This window comes from Heteronotia binoei, chromosome 5 (assembly GCF_032191835.1).
Source record: "Heteronotia binoei isolate CCM8104 ecotype False Entrance Well chromosome 5, APGP_CSIRO_Hbin_v1, whole genome shotgun sequence".
Taxonomy (NCBI): domain Eukaryota; kingdom Metazoa; phylum Chordata; class Lepidosauria; order Squamata; family Gekkonidae; genus Heteronotia; species Heteronotia binoei.
In genome coordinates, this window is record NC_083227.1 from 28,675,431 (window position 1) to 28,692,720 (window position 17,290).

A 17,290-nucleotide genomic window follows, 5' to 3' on the forward strand; every position below is an offset into this window, starting at 1 on the left:
TGTGTGTGTGCATTGTGGAGGGTAGTTCTTCTTTTGCATTATGGGTAAAGGTCTCAAGAAGTATTCTCTTAGGGAGACTGAGAATTTGGATAGGCAGACATCTGAGTACGTGATGGAGTAGAGGGAGAAATCTTCCTGTCCAGCACTTAAAATAAGGAAGAAATAGCTGATCGCTCATTGTCTTGATTATCTGGGTTGTTATCAAGCCAGATGATCAGGGAGGGAACCTATTAGTTTCTTGGGGAGAAGGGAATTTTGTGGATTCCCACCAGATATGGTTTTCACTTGATTCATAGAGGATTGCATAGCTAATGAAAAAACAGAGAATGGGTTACTTAAAAACAGCCAAGCTAAACAAGGCAGAGGCATCACCAACACTTTTCTTCAGTCAGCACCTAGATGCCTTAACCCCATCTCCAACAATTGATATCCTTTCAGAAACCCTGGGGATATTCTATAACAGGAGTGTTGAACTCATTTGTTATGAGGGCCGGATCTGACATAAATGAGACCTTGTCGGGCCAGGCCATGTGTGTCATAAAATGTAACAGAAGGTACCAGACACAGACAACCACAATTAAAGATTTTTTTTAAAAAAACTTAAAGTAAAGCATGCTTAAAACATTAGAAAACTTGCAGTATTTTTCTTATTTAAGTCTCATAACTGTCACCTATTGTTCTGAATTATTGCATCAAAAAGTGGAGACATTGTCTGCATTCTAGCAATCTTGAGTATGCCATTCAGGTGTTGTTCATGTGGATATCTGTAAGTTGCAACCTAGTTTTGATTTGCTCATGGGCCTGATAGAACCTCTCCGGGGGCCTCATCTGGCCCCTGGACCGCATGTTTGACATCCCTGCTCTATACATTGTGGGGTTACCTTGGTGGGGTCCTGGCTTTTCCCTCCCCCACAGCAAACACATTGGTCTGCCAGAGAAAATGAACACTCCTGAATGAAGAGTGCCTGATTCATGGCCTGGCTTCTTGCGTAGGTGCTGATTGGATCTCTTTCTTGATTCCAGCAGTAGGTAGAGGAGACCCTTGGGGAATTCCAGGGGTTCTCTTTAGTAAAAGCTAAAAATGGAGAGACTGAAGGAAAGTCCAGAGATGGACTACACAGACAGGCGGGAAGCCACTTTTAATTTTGTATATTGTTGTACGTTTTAATGTATAGAACAGGGGTGGCCAAACTTGCTTACTGTAAGAGCCACATAGAAAAAACATCAGATGTTTGAGAGCCGCAAGACATGAATGTCAGATGTTTGAGAGCAGGAAGGGAGGAAGGAAAAAATAGATGGAGGAGGAAGAGAGAGGTGGAAAGAAAGCAACTTTAAGTGCATTCTCCAAGCTGCCAGATGGCTTGGCTTGGAGAACTGATTTAAAGACACCTCCAAGCTGGCTGATGGGGCAGTGGGGGCTTTGAGAGCCACACAATATGTGTGAAAGAGCCACATGTGGCTCTTGAGCTGCAGTTTGGCCACCCCTGGTATAGCATGAACCAGCCTCTAAAGCACTTTGAGCGTGGATGGAATTTCAAGAGCAAATCAAACCTCCTTGTGTGGATGTTAATTGGATATCTCTCTTTATTCCAACAGAAGATGATCAGAGGAATGTGGAGGATGAGGAACTGCACTATCTATTGCCAAATAAAATCAAGAAAGAAGATTTGAGGGGAAATTTCAGGAATCAAGGCAGACCCAAGAAGCAGGAGAGGGATTTCTATGAAGTAATTCACATGGGGGAAGAAACATACAAGTGCTTGGAGTGTGGAATTAACTTCTCAGATCACACCCAGCATAATATGCATTTGCAAATGCACAGTGGGAAGAAGACCCATCAATGCTTGCAGTGTGAAAAGAGCTTCCTTTGCAGTGCAGAGCTCTTTAAAAATCAACAAATACATTCAGGAGAGAAACATCGTAGCCACTCAGATGGTGGTGAGAGTTTCTTGCAGAAATCAGACTGTATTAAACACCAAAGCATTCATTCAGGAGAGAAACCATTTATCTGCTCAGAGAGTGGAATGATATTCTCCAATGGAAGACAGCATAATGTGCATTTCCCAACGAACATTGTAGTGAAGGCATGTAAATGCTTTCAGTGTGGAAGTTCCTTTAAATACAGATCGCAGTTCCTTGTGCACCAAAGAATCCATACAAGGGAGAAACATTTTGAATGCTCAGAGCGTGAGAAGAAATTTAGTCAGAGTGGCCATCTGCATCAAAAAACCCACACAGGCAAGAAACGTTTTGAGTGCTCACAGTGTGGGAAGAGATTCAGGTTGAGTGGTCATCTTCAACAACATCAAAGAACCCACACAGGGGAGAAACCTTTTGAGTGCTCCGAGTGTGGAAAGAGATTCAGACAGAGTGGCCATCTTCAGCAGCATCTAAGAATCCACACAGGGGAGAAACCTTTTGAATGTTCAGAGTGCCAAAAGAAATTTGGTCGAAATTGTGACTTTCAAAGCCACCTAAGAACCCACACAAATGAGAAACCTTTTGAATGCTCAGAGTGTAAAAAGAGATTCAGTCAGAGCAGCCATCTTCACAAACATTTAAGAACTCACACAGGAGAGAAACCTTTTGAGTGCTCAGAGTGCGGAAAGAGATTTAGTCAGAGTGGCAATCTCTTGCTTCATCAAAGAATCCACACAGGGGAAAAACCTTTCGAATGCTCAGAATGTGGAAAACGACTGTGTGACAGTAGCAATTTTCAACGGCATCTAAGAACCCACACAAAGGACAAATCATTTGAATGCTCAGAGTGCGGAAAGAGATTCAGTCAGAGTGGTGATCTCCTGCTGCATCAAAGAACCCACACAGGGGAGAAACCTTTTGAATGCTCAGAATGTGGGAAAAGATTCAGTCAGAGTGGCAATCTTCAACAACATGAAAGAATCCACACTGGGGTTAAACCTTTTGAATGCTTAGATTGTGGAAAGGGATTCAGTCAGAGTGGCCATCTTCACAAGCATTTAAGAACTCACACAGGTGAGAAACCTTTTGAATGCTCGGAGTGCGGAAAAGGATTCAGACAGAGTAGCCATCTTCAACTGCATCAAAGAATCCACACAGGGGATAAACCTTTCGAATGTTCAGAGTGTGGAAAGCGATTGTGTGACCGTAGCAATTTTCAACGGCATCTAAGAACCCACACAAAGGAAAAATCATTTGAATGTTCAGTGTGTGGTAAGAAATTCAGTCAGCTTGGAAGTCTTGTACAACATCAAAGAACCCACACAAGGGAGAAACGTTTTCAGTGCTCACAGTGTGGAAATAGATTCAGTGGGACTGGCAATCTTCAACGACATGAAAGAACCCACACTGGGGAGAAACCTTTTAAATGCTCAGACTGTGGAAAGGGATTCAGTCAGAGTGGCCATCTTCAGAAGCATTTAAGAACTCACACAGGGGAGAAACCTTTTGAATGTTCAGTGTGTGGAAAGAGATTCAGTCAGAGTGGCCATCTTCAGCTGCATCAAAGAATCCACACAGGGGAGAAACCTTTTGAATGCTCAGAGTGTGGAAAGCAATTGTGTGACCGTAGCAATTTTCAGAGGCATCTAAGAACCCACACAAAGGACAAACCATTTGAATGCTCAGTGTGTGGTGAGAAATTCAGTCAGCTTGACTGTCTTGAACAGCACCAAAGCAAGCACATGAGAGAAATGTTCTGACTGCTCATAGTGTCATAAGAGATTCATTGGGGCTGGAGATTTTCAGCATCCTCAACATCTTGAATGTTCAGAGTGTGAAAAGAGATTCAGTCAAAGAATGGCCATCTGCAACAGCATCTGAGATCCCACACAGAAGAGAAACGTTTTGAATGCTCAGAGGGCCAAAAGAAATTCAGTCAAAATTGGGACTTTCAGAGGCACCTAAGAACATACACAAATTCAAAAACCTTTTGAATTCTCAAGTGTGAAAGGAGGTTCCAACTGGATGGACCATCTTCAGCAGCATCAAAGAGTCCACAGAGGGGAAAAACCTTTTGAATTCTCAGAGTCCAGAAAGGCCTTCAAACGGAGTGTCACGTTTCAACAGCATATAAGAATTCACACAGTGGAAAAATTTTTTGAATGCACTGAGAGTAAGGTGTGATCAGAGGTTTGATCTTCAAAAGCATCTACACACTCACACGGGGAGAATCCTTCTGCTTGATCAGAGTGTGGGAAGAGACTCACCCATGGCATCTTCAGCAGCATCAAAGAACTCACAGAAGGAGAAACTGTATAACTGTTTGGCTTGTGACAAGAGTTTTTATCTTATGTTGCACATAAAAGACAACCCCATACCATAGGAAAGGTTGAGATCATGTAAACTCTTGTTAAGTGCTTATACTTCTCCAAATCCTTACCCATTCTTGGAAGAAATGATAGCAATATTCAGACTGACAGGTCTCAAATAGATCTTATGGGGAAGAAAGAAACAAAGCAGTGGGACATTGGAAGGTTTCTTCTTTTCAGTGGAACAAAATCATCCAAGCTAGTTAGGCCACACCTCCTCTCACTCTGGGCAGGGCCATGCAAATTTGTGTATACTGATAAGAAATTTTGTGTCTGACTAAATATTTATTTTGCAGTGAGTATTGGATGACTTTGCCTCAGTGAAGAGAACAAACTTTCAGGTTTAGCAGATTAGGCAGAAAGGTCTCAAAAATCCATCATTCTTATGGATCAAGCCATGTATCTGAAAGGCCTATGAAGTGCCAAGGCCCAGGACCGCCAAAGGATGTTACTGCCCACTCCACCACTTCTGCAGCAACCTTTTCCACCATGGTTCTGATGGAAGTAATCTGTAGGGCTGCAACCCTCTCCACTTGTTATACTTGTGTGAGACGTTATAGATGGGATCAGTCAAAATCTGCAGAAGTTTCATCTGCTAGAAAGGCATGCAACATTAGTGCAACAGAATAAAAACAAGTATCCCAGCCATATTGTAGCTTGGGCAGGTAACTAGAAGAAGAAGACTGTAAAGTTATACCCCACCTTCTCTCGGAATCTGAGTCTCAGAGTGGTTTATGATCTCCTTTATCTTCTTTACCCACAACAGGGAACTTGTTATAACAGCTTTCAATAAGTAATTTTTAAATATATTATGGCTGAATGAGATTTGGTGAAAAAGTATTTGATGACTTGATATTCTAATGAGACTTTCAACATGATAGAATGGAAACTGTGTGTGCTAAAGAGGGCGAAGGCTTTTGAATAAGCAACAGTTGAAACAATTCTCGTGAGTAAAAGTCAGGTAATTTTTGGATTTTTTAATGTTTTGCAGCAAGGGTAGCCAAACTGCGGCTCAGGAGCCACATATGGCTCTTTTACGCATATTGTGTGGCTCTTGAAGCACTCATTGCTCTGTCGGCAGACTTGGAGAAGCATTTCTTTCTTTAAATGATTTACCCAAGCCAAGCCAGCTGGTGGTTTGGAGAATGCATTTAAAGTTAAAATTGCTTTCTTTCCACCTCTCCCTCTCTCCTTCCTCTCTCCCTCATCTATTTTCCTTCCTTCCTTCCTTCCTTCCTTCCTTCCTTCCTTCCTTCCTTCCTTCCTTCCTTCCTTCCTTCCTTCCTTCCTTTCTTCCTTCCTTCTCTCAAACATCTGACATTTGTGTCTTGCTGCTCTCAAACATCTGACATTTATTCTATGTGGCTCTTACATTAAGCAAGTTTGGCCACCCCTGTTTTGCAGGCTGTTAGTATTGTATATTAATTATATACTTCATTATTATAGCTTTGTAGAAGAAGAATTGCAGATTTATACCCCGCCCTTCTCTCTGAATCAGAGAATCAGGGTGGCTTATAATCTCCTACATCAGGGGTGGCCAACAGTAGCTCTCCAGATGTTTTTTGCCTACAACTCCCATCAGCCCCAGCCAGCATGGCCTGTGAGGTGGGTGGGGCTGAGAGGGCTCTCACAGAAGCTGCCCTTTCAAGGACAACCTCTGCCAGAGCTATGGCTAACCCAAGACCATTCCAGCAGGTGCAAGTGGAGGAGTGAGGAATCAAACCCATTTCTCCTGGATAAGAGTCCACACACTTAACCACTACACCAAACTGGCTCTCTAAAAGATAAAACTTCCAAAGCAGTTCTCTCTTTGACAAAACTGAAATGGAGTTTCCAAGCTAGGACTCCATCAGTAGAATTGCGAGGAAAAACCACTGCCTTCTTAAAGGACTTAAACTACTTCCACCTTGAAAGGTTTATTTTCCTTGTGAAATGGACTGTGGAAAGCATTGTACACCTTGTCTCACTAATGAGAATTACTAATTCACAGCAGATCTTCACAGCAGTTCCTGTTTGTCAGCACATCATTGAGATAAATGATTACATATTCATAATTGTTTTGATTTATAGTGGATTGTGCCCTGTTTTTTGATGGGAAATTGTAACAATGAAGAGAGATATTGGCATGCAGGTTATGTGACTTTTAACTGTTTGCATTCTTTATGATGCAATTTTGGGTTGTATCAACAGAAGTATAGTGCCCAGATCACATGAAGTGATGGCATCGCTTTACTCTGCTCTGGTAAGACCTCACCTGGAGTATTGTGTTCAGTTTTGGACACCACATTGTAAGGAGGATATAGGCAAGCTGGAATGGGTCCAGAGGAGGGCGACAAAGATGGTGAGGGGTCTGGAGACCAAGGTTGAAGGAGCTGGGCATGTTTAGCCTGGAGAGGAGGTGGCTGAGAGGTGATATGATCACCATCTTCAAGTACTTGAAGGGCTGTCGCATAGAGGATGGTGTGGAATTGTTTTCTGTGGCCCCAGAAGGTAGGACCAGAACCAATAGGTTGAAATTAAATCAAAAGAGTTTCCAGCTCAACATTAGGAAGAACTTCCTGACCGTTAGCGGTTCCTCAGTGGAACAGGCTTTCTTGGGAGGTGGTGGGCTCTCCTTCCTTGGAGGTTTTTAAACAGAGGCTAGTTGGTCAGCTGACAGCAATGAAGATCCTGTGAATTTAGGGGGAGGTATTTGTGAGTTTCCTGCATTGTGCAGGGTATGGCACTGGAGGTCCCGTCCAACTCTATGATTCTATGAAAATTTATACACAATAATTGCCAGGTCTACAATTATCTTCATTGACAACGACTCACCATTTCTTTAGGATTAGCATTTATTGTAAAACAAGATAGCACCACTAGCAAAGCCAGTGACGAAATCAAGGCGGGAGGCTGGTGAATGCAAATATATATGGAAACCATTAGCCGTTACACGCATGCCTAGTTTTCTGGACCGAGATAAGTTCAAAACTTTTAAGTCGTCACAAAGCAGACATTCTCACACTATGACATTCATTAGCACAACATTCTAACAGATGGTGATGACCTTGAGAGGCAGACTGTTGGAAGGCCCAAATACTTTTGTTTTCCCAGCAGCATAGCAGGTGTTTCAGAACAGCACAGAGATAGAATACAGTATTAGCGTGGCAAGGAGACGACAATAATTACATAAAGAAGTTATTTGATTATTACCTAATAAATTCTGCTGAAGCAAGACTGGGTCCCCTGTCTGTGTGGGCCATCTGCAGTGCATGGATAGTGATAGAAAGTAGGCTTGGATAGTGATAGAAAGTAGGCTTGCCAATCTCCAGGTCCCAGCGGGGGTTCTCAAGCTTTCCCAGGCTCCTTCCCGCTCCCAGTCAGCTGGCCTGCGGGGGGAAGCCCCATCCCCATAGCCACCATGTGCCTTTCCATCTCTGGAGGCTTCAGACTCCACTTGGAAAGGCTTCCTCTTGGGATGGTGTGTCTGTGTCTTTAAGGCTGAATGGGGATGGGGGAGCAGGCAGAACAACCGGTGGCTGTGAAAGCAGCCCAGACCCTCCGTTGTTGCACAATCTTTTTAGAGGTCGTTTGCATAGGAAAGGTAAACTTGAACCTTTGGTTGCTCTGTGTTACTTTGAAGAAGTTGGAAGTTCAACAGCTTGTGAGTAGAGATGCCAATCCTCAGGTGGGAGCAGGCCCTCCGCTGCTTCAGAGTCATCAGAAACAGGCGGGGGTGGGTGGGAATGTCTGCTGGGCATTTCATTATTCCCTATGGAGATTGATTCCCATAGGGTATAATGGAGAATTGATCTGGGGCTCTGAATGGGCTGTTTTTTTGAGTTAGTGAGAAGGCATTTAAAAGGTGTGCAGTCCCTTTAACTGTGATGCCCAGAACTCCCTTTGGAGTTCAATTGTGCTTGTCACACCCTTGCTCTTGGCTCCACCCCCTAATTGTTCTGGCTTCACCACCAAAGTCCCCAGGTATTTATTGAACTGGACTTGGCAACTCTACCTTAAAGCCATGACCATAGAACAGTTTGGTGTAGTGGTGAAGTGCATGGACTCTAATCTGAGAGAACTGGGTTTGATTCCCCACTTCTTCACATGCACCTGCTGAGTGACCTTGGGTCAGTCACAGTTCTTGAAAGAGCTCTCTCAGCCCCACCTACCTCACAGCGTGTCCATTGTGGGGAGAGGAAGGGAAAAGAGACTATAAGCCACTCTGAGATTCTGACTGAAGGGCAGGGTATAAATCCAATCTCTTCCCTTCAACTTCTGTCAACTCCTTCTGGTCAATGATCCATGTAAATTTGGACAGAGAAACCACACTGACTGGACAGTATCTATAGCCATGTGCCTGAAGCAAGGGGCCCATATGATCCATGTAAACAATCTCAAAAGGCTGAGTGACCTTGGGAAAGGAGCCTGGGTTAGGATTTGGCCATGTTTGATTAGGGTTGCCAAGTCCGACTCAAGAAATATCTAGGGACTTTGGGGGTGGAGCCAGGAGATTTTGGGGGCAGAGCCAGGAGAAAGGGTGTGATAAGCACAATCGAACTTTGAAGGGAATTCTGGCCATAGCTAAAGGGACCACGGTCCTTTTAAATGCCTTCCCTCCATTTGGAATAATGGATAGGGGCACCTTCTTTTGGGGCTCACAGAATTGGACTCCCTGGTCCAATCTTTTTGAAACTCGGGGAGGGGGTTGAGGAGAGGCACCAGATGTTATGCTGAAAATTTGGTGTCCCTACCTAAAAAAAAACAGCCCCTCCTCCAGAACCCCAGATACCCATGGATCAATTCTCCAGTATACTCTATGGGAATTGGTCTCCATAGGGAATGAGTGCCCAGCAGACATTTCCCTCCCCCCGCCCCGTTTTCAGATGACCCTGAAGCAGGGGGAGGGCCTCCAAACCAGGGGATCCCCTGCCCCCACATGGGGATTGGCAGCTCTATGTTTGATGGATTTACCAACAAATCTAATTTGCAGTTTTCTACATGGAACCGAAGTGAGGCACTCGCCTTCTACCATCATGTCACTTCTGGTATGTCGCTTCTGGTGCTCACCACATACCTGTCTGAAAACATCTGACTACAGGCCTGAACTGGAGCACAAGGACAGTGCCCTTGCATCCCAGGTGGAATAAACCCATAAGCTTCTTCAGGGCTAGTTTTTGTAGCAGGAGCTTCTTTGCAAATTAGGCCACACACCCCTGATGTAGCCAATACTCAAGAATTTACAGTTGATTTTTACATGGGGAGAGCTCTTATCCTCTTGCCCTGTCCTCCCTAGTAGACACTAAGGAGCAGGCCTCAGGTTCAGCAGGAGCTCACAGGAGCACAGCTCCTGAACTTTTCTGAGGGTTCTCCCTCTTCCTCCCCATCTACCTTGTCCATTGAATAGCAGGTGCAGCTGCATAACAATCCCTGGATTAGGAGAGTGGGCATCCAGCCAGTTCCCAGGAGCTTTGCCATGACCCCAGCAGCCCTCATTAATCCCTGGAGAAGCCTGTGGAGGCCCCTAGGCAGTCAAAATCTTGGGGTCCCCTTGCAAATTATCTCAAGAGTCGGAGCGCCCGCCCCACCATGTGCAGGCACTTTCCCAAATGCCCCTTTGACAAAACTGTTGGGGAGAGGCAGAGAGAGGCAAACGTGGCAATGACACCAGCAGCAGCCACACCAGGCAAGTCGGGCAAAGAGCAGCTCAGTTGCTGGCTGAGCATAGAGGCTGGGAGGGCTGCAAGCAGTGGGGAAACAAGGTGGGGGGAAGCCAGCTTGAGGCCCCTAAAGGCATGGGGGCCCATAGGCCAGGCCTACCTTGCCTAATTATTAATCTGGCCCTGGGGTGGCAGCATATGCTAATGAGCTCCGTCACCTATTTTTCTACAAAATGACCTCTGCTTAGGTTTGTGTTTTCTACGTGCAAGCAAAACTGGCTGCTAAAGTCACAGAGATGTGTATCTGGCCCAATCTTTTTGAAAATTGGTAAGTGTTTTCGGGAGAGGCGCTAGATGCCATGCTGAAATTTTGGTGCCTCTACTTCAAAAAACGGCCCCTCTGGAGCCCCAGATACCCACAGATCCATTATATCCTATGGGAATCGGTCTCCATAGGGAATAGAGTGGCCAGCAGACATTTCCCTTCTCCCTGCTTTCTGAGGACCCTGAAGCAGGGGGGGAGGGCCTTCAATCCAGGGGATCCCCTGCCCCCACCTGGGGAGGGACGGTGGCTCAGTGGTTAGAGCATCTGCTTGGTAAGCAGAAGGTCTCAGGTTCAATCCCCAGCATCTCCAACTAAAATGGGTCCAGGCAAATAGGCGTGAAAAACCTCAGCTTGGGACTCTAGAGAGCCTCTGCCAGTCTGAGTAGACAATACTGACTTTGATGGACCGAGGGTCTGATTCAGTAGAAGGCAGCTTCATATGTCCATTTAAGCAAATCTGAATGCGAATGAAAAAGTCTTAAAGACCACTTACATACTTTTCAAAATATTTTCTATTGCTTTCCTGGAATAAACCATGTAATTATTTAACACTTCTATCTCTTGTTTTATACATAATATAGTTTTACATACAACTCATTTGAAATCCTTAAAAGATTACAGTCCCATATATCTGTCTGCGTTTCCTGGATAAATCCTCACTCAATTCCTTACAATTGTGTATGAAACGTAAATTTTCAATTGGTGATGATGACCAGGTAGCACTTGAAGACTGCAAGCAGCTGTATTGCTTCCAAAAACATAGGTAGCGGCATGAATCCTAGATTAACTTCATGTTTCTATAAATTCTTCCAGGCGCAACTTAGATCGGAACTGTCACAAAAACTGAAATTAGCATATGGCTAATTCGCTTAAGCAAATGTGAACAAAACGAATCAAAAACTCACCCAGTGCTTCATAAACTTCCTTACTCCGGCTAGAAAGCTCTCAAACATTCATAACAGGACTACAGTTCTCCTATGCTTGCATCACAGCATCGTCATTTACATAGCTCCTCAGTATTATTCACACCTGACAATCATTATTAAGTACATCGCCATTCCTTAAACTTACAGTACGTCATTATTGTACCATATGTATTAACTGGGCTGTTATAAATTTACAAAAAACCAACTTAATTGCAGTGTTCTGGTTAACTAAGAATTAATTTCAAATAAACATGGATAAGTCAAGTGAGGCATTTAGTCCCCACGGAGTCATGGTCTGAAACTTACATATTAAAAAAACCTCTTTTTGCAGCAATGCCCTAGAAATGTTCTCTAGAGTGTAACAATGTCCTTTGTAAATCTACAGAATAGTGCATTCCATCTCATCCTAGGTGTGCTTTAACTCTGTACAATGAGCCACAGTTGGAGCTTCCTCTACCCCTATTTTTATGCATGACTTATGTTCCAAGAAATGGACTCTCATACTTGACCCAATATAGAATTCATTACATGGACACCAGAGGGCATATATGATTTTAGCGGATTCACATGTACTGAAATGATGAAACCTCCATGTGTATCCATTGATAGTCAGTTCTTTTAGCTCCAAAGTCTTATCACATATAGAACATTTTTTACATTTAAAATGTCCAACCGGTAAGCTGGATACCATCCTACTTTCAGAATACAGGTCAGATCGAACCAACATCTCTCTTAAGGTCCTACATTTTTTCCAACCTATTACAGGGAATGTAGAGCATCCAGGTAATCCCGATATTAAATGCCAATGTTTATACAGAATAAATCTAATGATATGATTTATTAGAGTATTGAAATGCATTTGCTATTGATGTATCCTTATTATGACCACTATCATCATGATCTTGCAGTAAATTCTGTCTGTGAATTTTAGTAGCTTTAAATATTGCAGTTTGTATTAAGGACTTAGGATAGCCTCTAGATTCCAGCTGTTGCCTTAGCTTCCCCTTACTCCATTCAAAATCTGCCTCATTAGTTGAATTACGTTTAAATCTTAATAACTGACCATAAGGAAGATTGTTCTTTATATGAGAAGGATGAAAAGAATCAAAGTGGAATAGGGAGTTTCTATCTGTAGGCTTACAATATACTTTAACCCCAAACTTATTGTCTGTTCCTCTGTACACCCAATTATCTAAAAAATTAATTTCCTGACTGTCATAGTTAAAATCAAATTTAATGCTTTGGTGACGTTCATTACTCCATATCATGAATTCATGCCATTTATTCATGTCAAAAATATAGAAAATGTCATCTATATATTGAAAATAAACTTTAATATGTCTGAAAAAAGGGTTGAAAGACTAATTCATAAAGTATTTTATCTCAAAGTGTTCCATGTATAAATTCACAACATCTGAAACACACCCTCCACTTTAAACAAATGTAACATTTATTTGCAACATACAACTATTTACAGGCATTTTAAAAAAGTGAACAGAAGCAACAAATCATAGTAGGAAGAAAGAACACTCCTTCTCTCCCTATTATACTACTCGCCCTTACTAGATGACCTGCAGCGCAGGCACCTCACCTGGACTATTGCAAGCAAGACTCAATTCAAACTCAAACTAAAGGCTTCCCGCCAAAAATATATAATATAAAACCCAGTTCCCGCCCAGGAACTGGTTTACCCACCTGCAGCCTTCTAGGAGACCAGCCAGAAAGACTTCCTGTCTCTCTAGGAGGCCTCCTCAGAATTGCTGCTTCCAGACAGGAGGGGAAGGGGAAGGAGGAAGAGACTAAGCCCCAAAGCCTGCCTCCAGTTAAATACAGTCCTAAAATGGCATTTCTCCACACCTTTATTCAGGGAGGTGCTGCCTTGTCCCATTCAGCGTTGTCAAGGTGTCTCTTTGCCATGAGCACTTCCATATTGGTCCAGACTACTGTAACTATTGTCCAGACTGTGCTATTGTGCTACTAGAAATAGATGGTTAGATAACACAGTCTGCCTTTACTGGCATTTATTATAAGTAGGTTAAAACAAACACAATAATATTAAAAAGTGAATGAATACTGAGTTACAGTTAAAAAGATATATCAACATTGTTTGTCAAGCTTATCTTGACACAACATTATAGCACATTGGAAAAAAGTTGCCACCTTCTTGATTACATCAGTAGAGATGTCATTCAAAAGACAAAGTACCACTAAGCTACATGGTGTGGGTTCTCAGATGCTTTTGAAAAGTGCCACTGTGCCTGAATCTCTTCCCACACTCTGAGCATTCAAAAGGCTTCTGCTCTGTGTGGGTTCTTAGATGCACTTGAAGATGGCCATGCTGACTGAATCTCTTCCCACATTCTGAGCATTCAAAAGGCTTCTCCCCTGTGTGGGTTCTTAAATGTTTTTGAAGATCGCTACTGTGACTTAATTTCTTCCCACACACTGAGCATTCAAAAGGCTTCTCCCCTGTGTGGGTTCTTAGATGTTTTTGAAGATGGTCACGCTTACTGAATCTCTTCCCACACTCTGAGCATCCAAAAGGCTTCTCCCCTGTGTGGGTTCTTAGATGCACTTGAAGATGGCTACATTGACTGAATCTCTTCCCACATTCTGAGCATTCAAAAGGCTTCTCCCCTGTGTGGGTTCTTAAATGTTTTTGAAGAGTGCTACTGTGACTGAATTTCCTCCCACACACTGAGCATTCAAAAGGCTTCTCACCTGTGTGGGTTCTTTGATGCTTTTGAAGAAAACATCGGTAACTGAATCTCTTCCCACACTCTGAGCATTCAAAAGGCTTCTCCCCTGTGTGGGTTCTTAGATGTTGTTGAAGACCGCTACTGTGACTGAATTTCTTCCCACACTCTGAGCATTCAAATGGCTTTTCCCCTGTGTGGTTTCCTAGATGTTTTTGAAGATGGTCACGCTGACTGAAACTCTTCCCACACTCTGAGCATTCAAAAGGCTTCTGCTCTGTGTGGGTTCTTAGATGCACTTGAAGATGGCAATGCTGACTGAATCTCTTTCCACATTCTGAGCATTCAAAAGGCTTCTCCCCTGTATGGATTCTTAAATGTTTTTGAAGAGTGCCCCTGTGACTTAATTTCTTCCCACACACTGGGCATTCAAAAGGCTTCTCCCCTGTGTGGGTTCTTAAATGTTTTTGAAGTGTGCCCCTGTGACGGAATCTCTTCCCACACTCTGAGCATCCAAAAGGCTTCTCCCCTGTGTGGGTTCTTAGATGTTGTTGAAGAGCGCCACTCTGGCTGAATCTCTTCCTACACTCTGAGCATTCAAATGGCTTCTCCCCTGTGTGAGTTCTTTGATGAACATGAAGCTGGCTCCTCTGAGTGAATCTCTTTCCACACTCTGAGCATTCAAAAGGCTTCTCCCCTTTATGGATTCCTTGGAGCTGTGATCTGTGTCTGAAGTACTTTCTGCACCGAAAGCATTTACATGCATTCATTAGACTGTGTTTTGGAAAATGTATATTACCTTTCCCCCCCTCAGAGAACAGTATTCCACTCTCTGAGCAAAGAAATAGCTTCTCTCCTGAGTGAATCCTTTGGTGTTGAATAAGGTTTGATTTCTTTAAGAAGTTCTTGTCACAGTCTGAGGAGCCATAAAGTTTCTCTTCTGTATGTGTACTCTGATGTCTTATGGCTCTGCAAACCATGGTCTTTCCGGACTCCAGGCATTGATGAGTCTTCTTTCTACTGTGTAATTGTAAGTGTACATTATACTGGGATTGATCTGAAAAGTTCATTCCACATACCAAGCACTTATATGTTTCCTTCACTATGTGAATTACTTCTTGGAAATCCCCCCCATGGCAAGGAATGGGTTGACCCCTCTTCTTGACCATGTGGCTTCTTTTCTTTCTTTTAGGTCCACCTTGATCTTGGAAGTTGCCTCTCAAGTCTTCCTTCTTGGCTTCATCTGACAATAGAGGATGAAGTTCCTCACCCTCCTCATTCCTCTGATCATCCCCGGCTGGAATAAAGAAAGAGATCCTGTTAGAACCCAAGCAAGGAGGTCTGATCTGCACCTTCTGGGGCAGTGATGCTCTGTATTCTTGGTGCTTGGAGGGGGGCAAAGTGGAAGGGCTTCTAGCCCCACTTGTGAACCTCCTTTTTTTTTTGCCACTGTGTGACACAGAGTGTTGGACTGGATGGGCCATTGGCCTGATCCAACGTGGCTTCTCTTATGTTCTTATGAATTTCCATCCACACTCCAAATATTTCAGTAGCTTCTTCCTGCTGTACACTAAGTACATTAAGGCTGGAAAACTGGGCTAAGACAAATAAAATTAATTTGAACAGGGATAAATGTAAAGTTCTGTGGGTTGAAATTAAATCAGAAGAATTTCTGGCTCAACAGTAGGAAGAACTTTCTGACAGTAAGAGCAGTTCCTCAGTGGAACAGGCTTCCTCGGGAGGTGGTGGGCTCTCCTTTCTTGGAGGTTTTTATGCAGAGGCTAGGTGTCCATTGGAGAACAATGTTGATCCTGTGAATTAGGCAGATTATGAGAAGGAGGGCAGGAAGGGCTGCATCATTGCTTAGCTTTCATGGCCCTTTCTTGCACACCCAGGGAAATGCTGATTGCCACTTTGGGGTCAGTCAACAATTTTTTCTTCAGCCTAGTTTCGCAAGGGATGCTGGAGGTTTTTGCTATCTTCTAGGCATGAAGCAGGGGTCACTGGGGATGTGTGTGGTGGGGAGAGAAGGTATTTGTGAAGTTCCTGCACTGTGCGGGGGGTTGGACTAGATGACCTTGGAGGTCCCTTCCAATTATATAATTCTACTAGGAGTAAGGCCTGTTGTGAAGAAAAATACAACAGATTCCAAAAGGAGGCTCTGGGTGAGTGCGCCCCCCGCCCTTGCTGTCTTCCCACCCACCCAAGTGAAGGCATTCACCACCACCCCCACTTCAAGGGGAGCTGATTTCTGCCATTTGGAGAGCAGTCATAATTCTGAGTGATCTCCAGCCCTCACTTGGAGATTAAGCATCCAAAGTGAAACACAGATAAAGGTGGCAGAGATACAAAGCAACGCTTCCATGTGTAAATTAGTCTCAATTGTGCTTCTGAAAGCTAACACAATTGTGCTTCTGAAAGCTAACACAAATAAAGTTACTCTAACACAAAAATATAACTTTATGCTCAGATAGGTTAGTAACTATATATATAAAGTTACTAACCTATCTGAAGTGATGGAACTTAGTGAGAAGTGCCTTGTCATGATTGGAGCTTAGAGAAAGCCTGGAAGGCGGAAACGGGTTCTGAATTTCCAGATACCTCCTTTAGCTCTTATGCAGTAAAAACAGAAATTTTCTGCACGTCTAAGAATTTACATTGACCAGCCAATGTTCGCCCGTTCCCCTTGGTGTTCTTAAAGTGGTCCTTCATTCTATTTGCTTGGTGGGAGACTGAACCTGCACCTTCTATGAAATTGACTTAAGAAAAAGGAAATGTATTTATTTATTTATTTATTACTTCCCATTTATATCCCGCCCTCTCCGCAAGCGGACTCAGGGCGGCTTACAACATTATAAAAACAATCAATCCAATAAAACATATAAAACCATAATTTACATATATTAACTTTAAAACCATTCTATAGCGCTATTTCAGTCCTAGGCGGTGTTGACTTCTCGACCAAGATTGCCAGCATTCTGTAGGATGTCCGGTGGCAGCCTTTTTTCAATCAAACCGCAAAAGCCTGTTTGAACAATTCGGTCTTACAGGCCCTGCGGAACGCAGACAAATCCCACAGGGCCCTTATAGCTTCTGGGAGGGTGTTCCAAAGTTCTGGTGCTGCCACCGAAAAAGCCCTGGATCTCGTTATACATAGCCTGGCTTCTTTTGGGCCAGGGGCAGACAACAGATTTTTTGTCCCTGATCGCAGTGCTCTCTGGGGGATATATGGGGAAAGGCGGTCCCGTAGATAGGCAGGTCCCTGACCATAGAGGGCTTTAAAGGTTAATACCAACACCTTGAAGCGAACTCGGAACACAACAGGCAACCAGTGCAGCTCTCTCAGCACTGGCTGAATGTGCTCCCATCGCGGCAGCCCTATTAACAGCCGTGCCGCAGCGTTCTGCACTAGTTG

At 43.5% G+C, this 17,290-nt stretch overlaps 2 protein-coding genes across 2 annotated transcripts in view; both read right to left on the reverse strand.

Annotated features, from left to right (window-relative positions):
• LOC132571892 (uncharacterized) overlaps positions 1–17,290 on the reverse strand; it is an 851,656-nt gene that overhangs the window by 589,521 nt on the left and 244,845 nt on the right. The gene's annotated exons all lie outside the window — the stretch shown is intronic.
• On the reverse strand, positions 12,612–14,769 carry LOC132571320 (zinc finger protein 135-like). The gene has a single exon (XM_060238127.1). The coding sequence runs from the start codon at positions 14,643–14,645 to the stop codon at positions 13,392–13,394; it is 1,254 nt and encodes a 417-aa protein (XP_060094110.1). The 5' UTR covers positions 14,646–14,769; the 3' UTR covers positions 12,612–13,391.

Bases quoted from the DNA above. Each gene is read 5' to 3' on its own strand.
- LOC132571320 (XM_060238127.1), bottom strand. From the start codon at position 14,645: ATGAATGCATGTAAATGCTTTCGGTGCAGAAAGTACTTCAGACACAGA.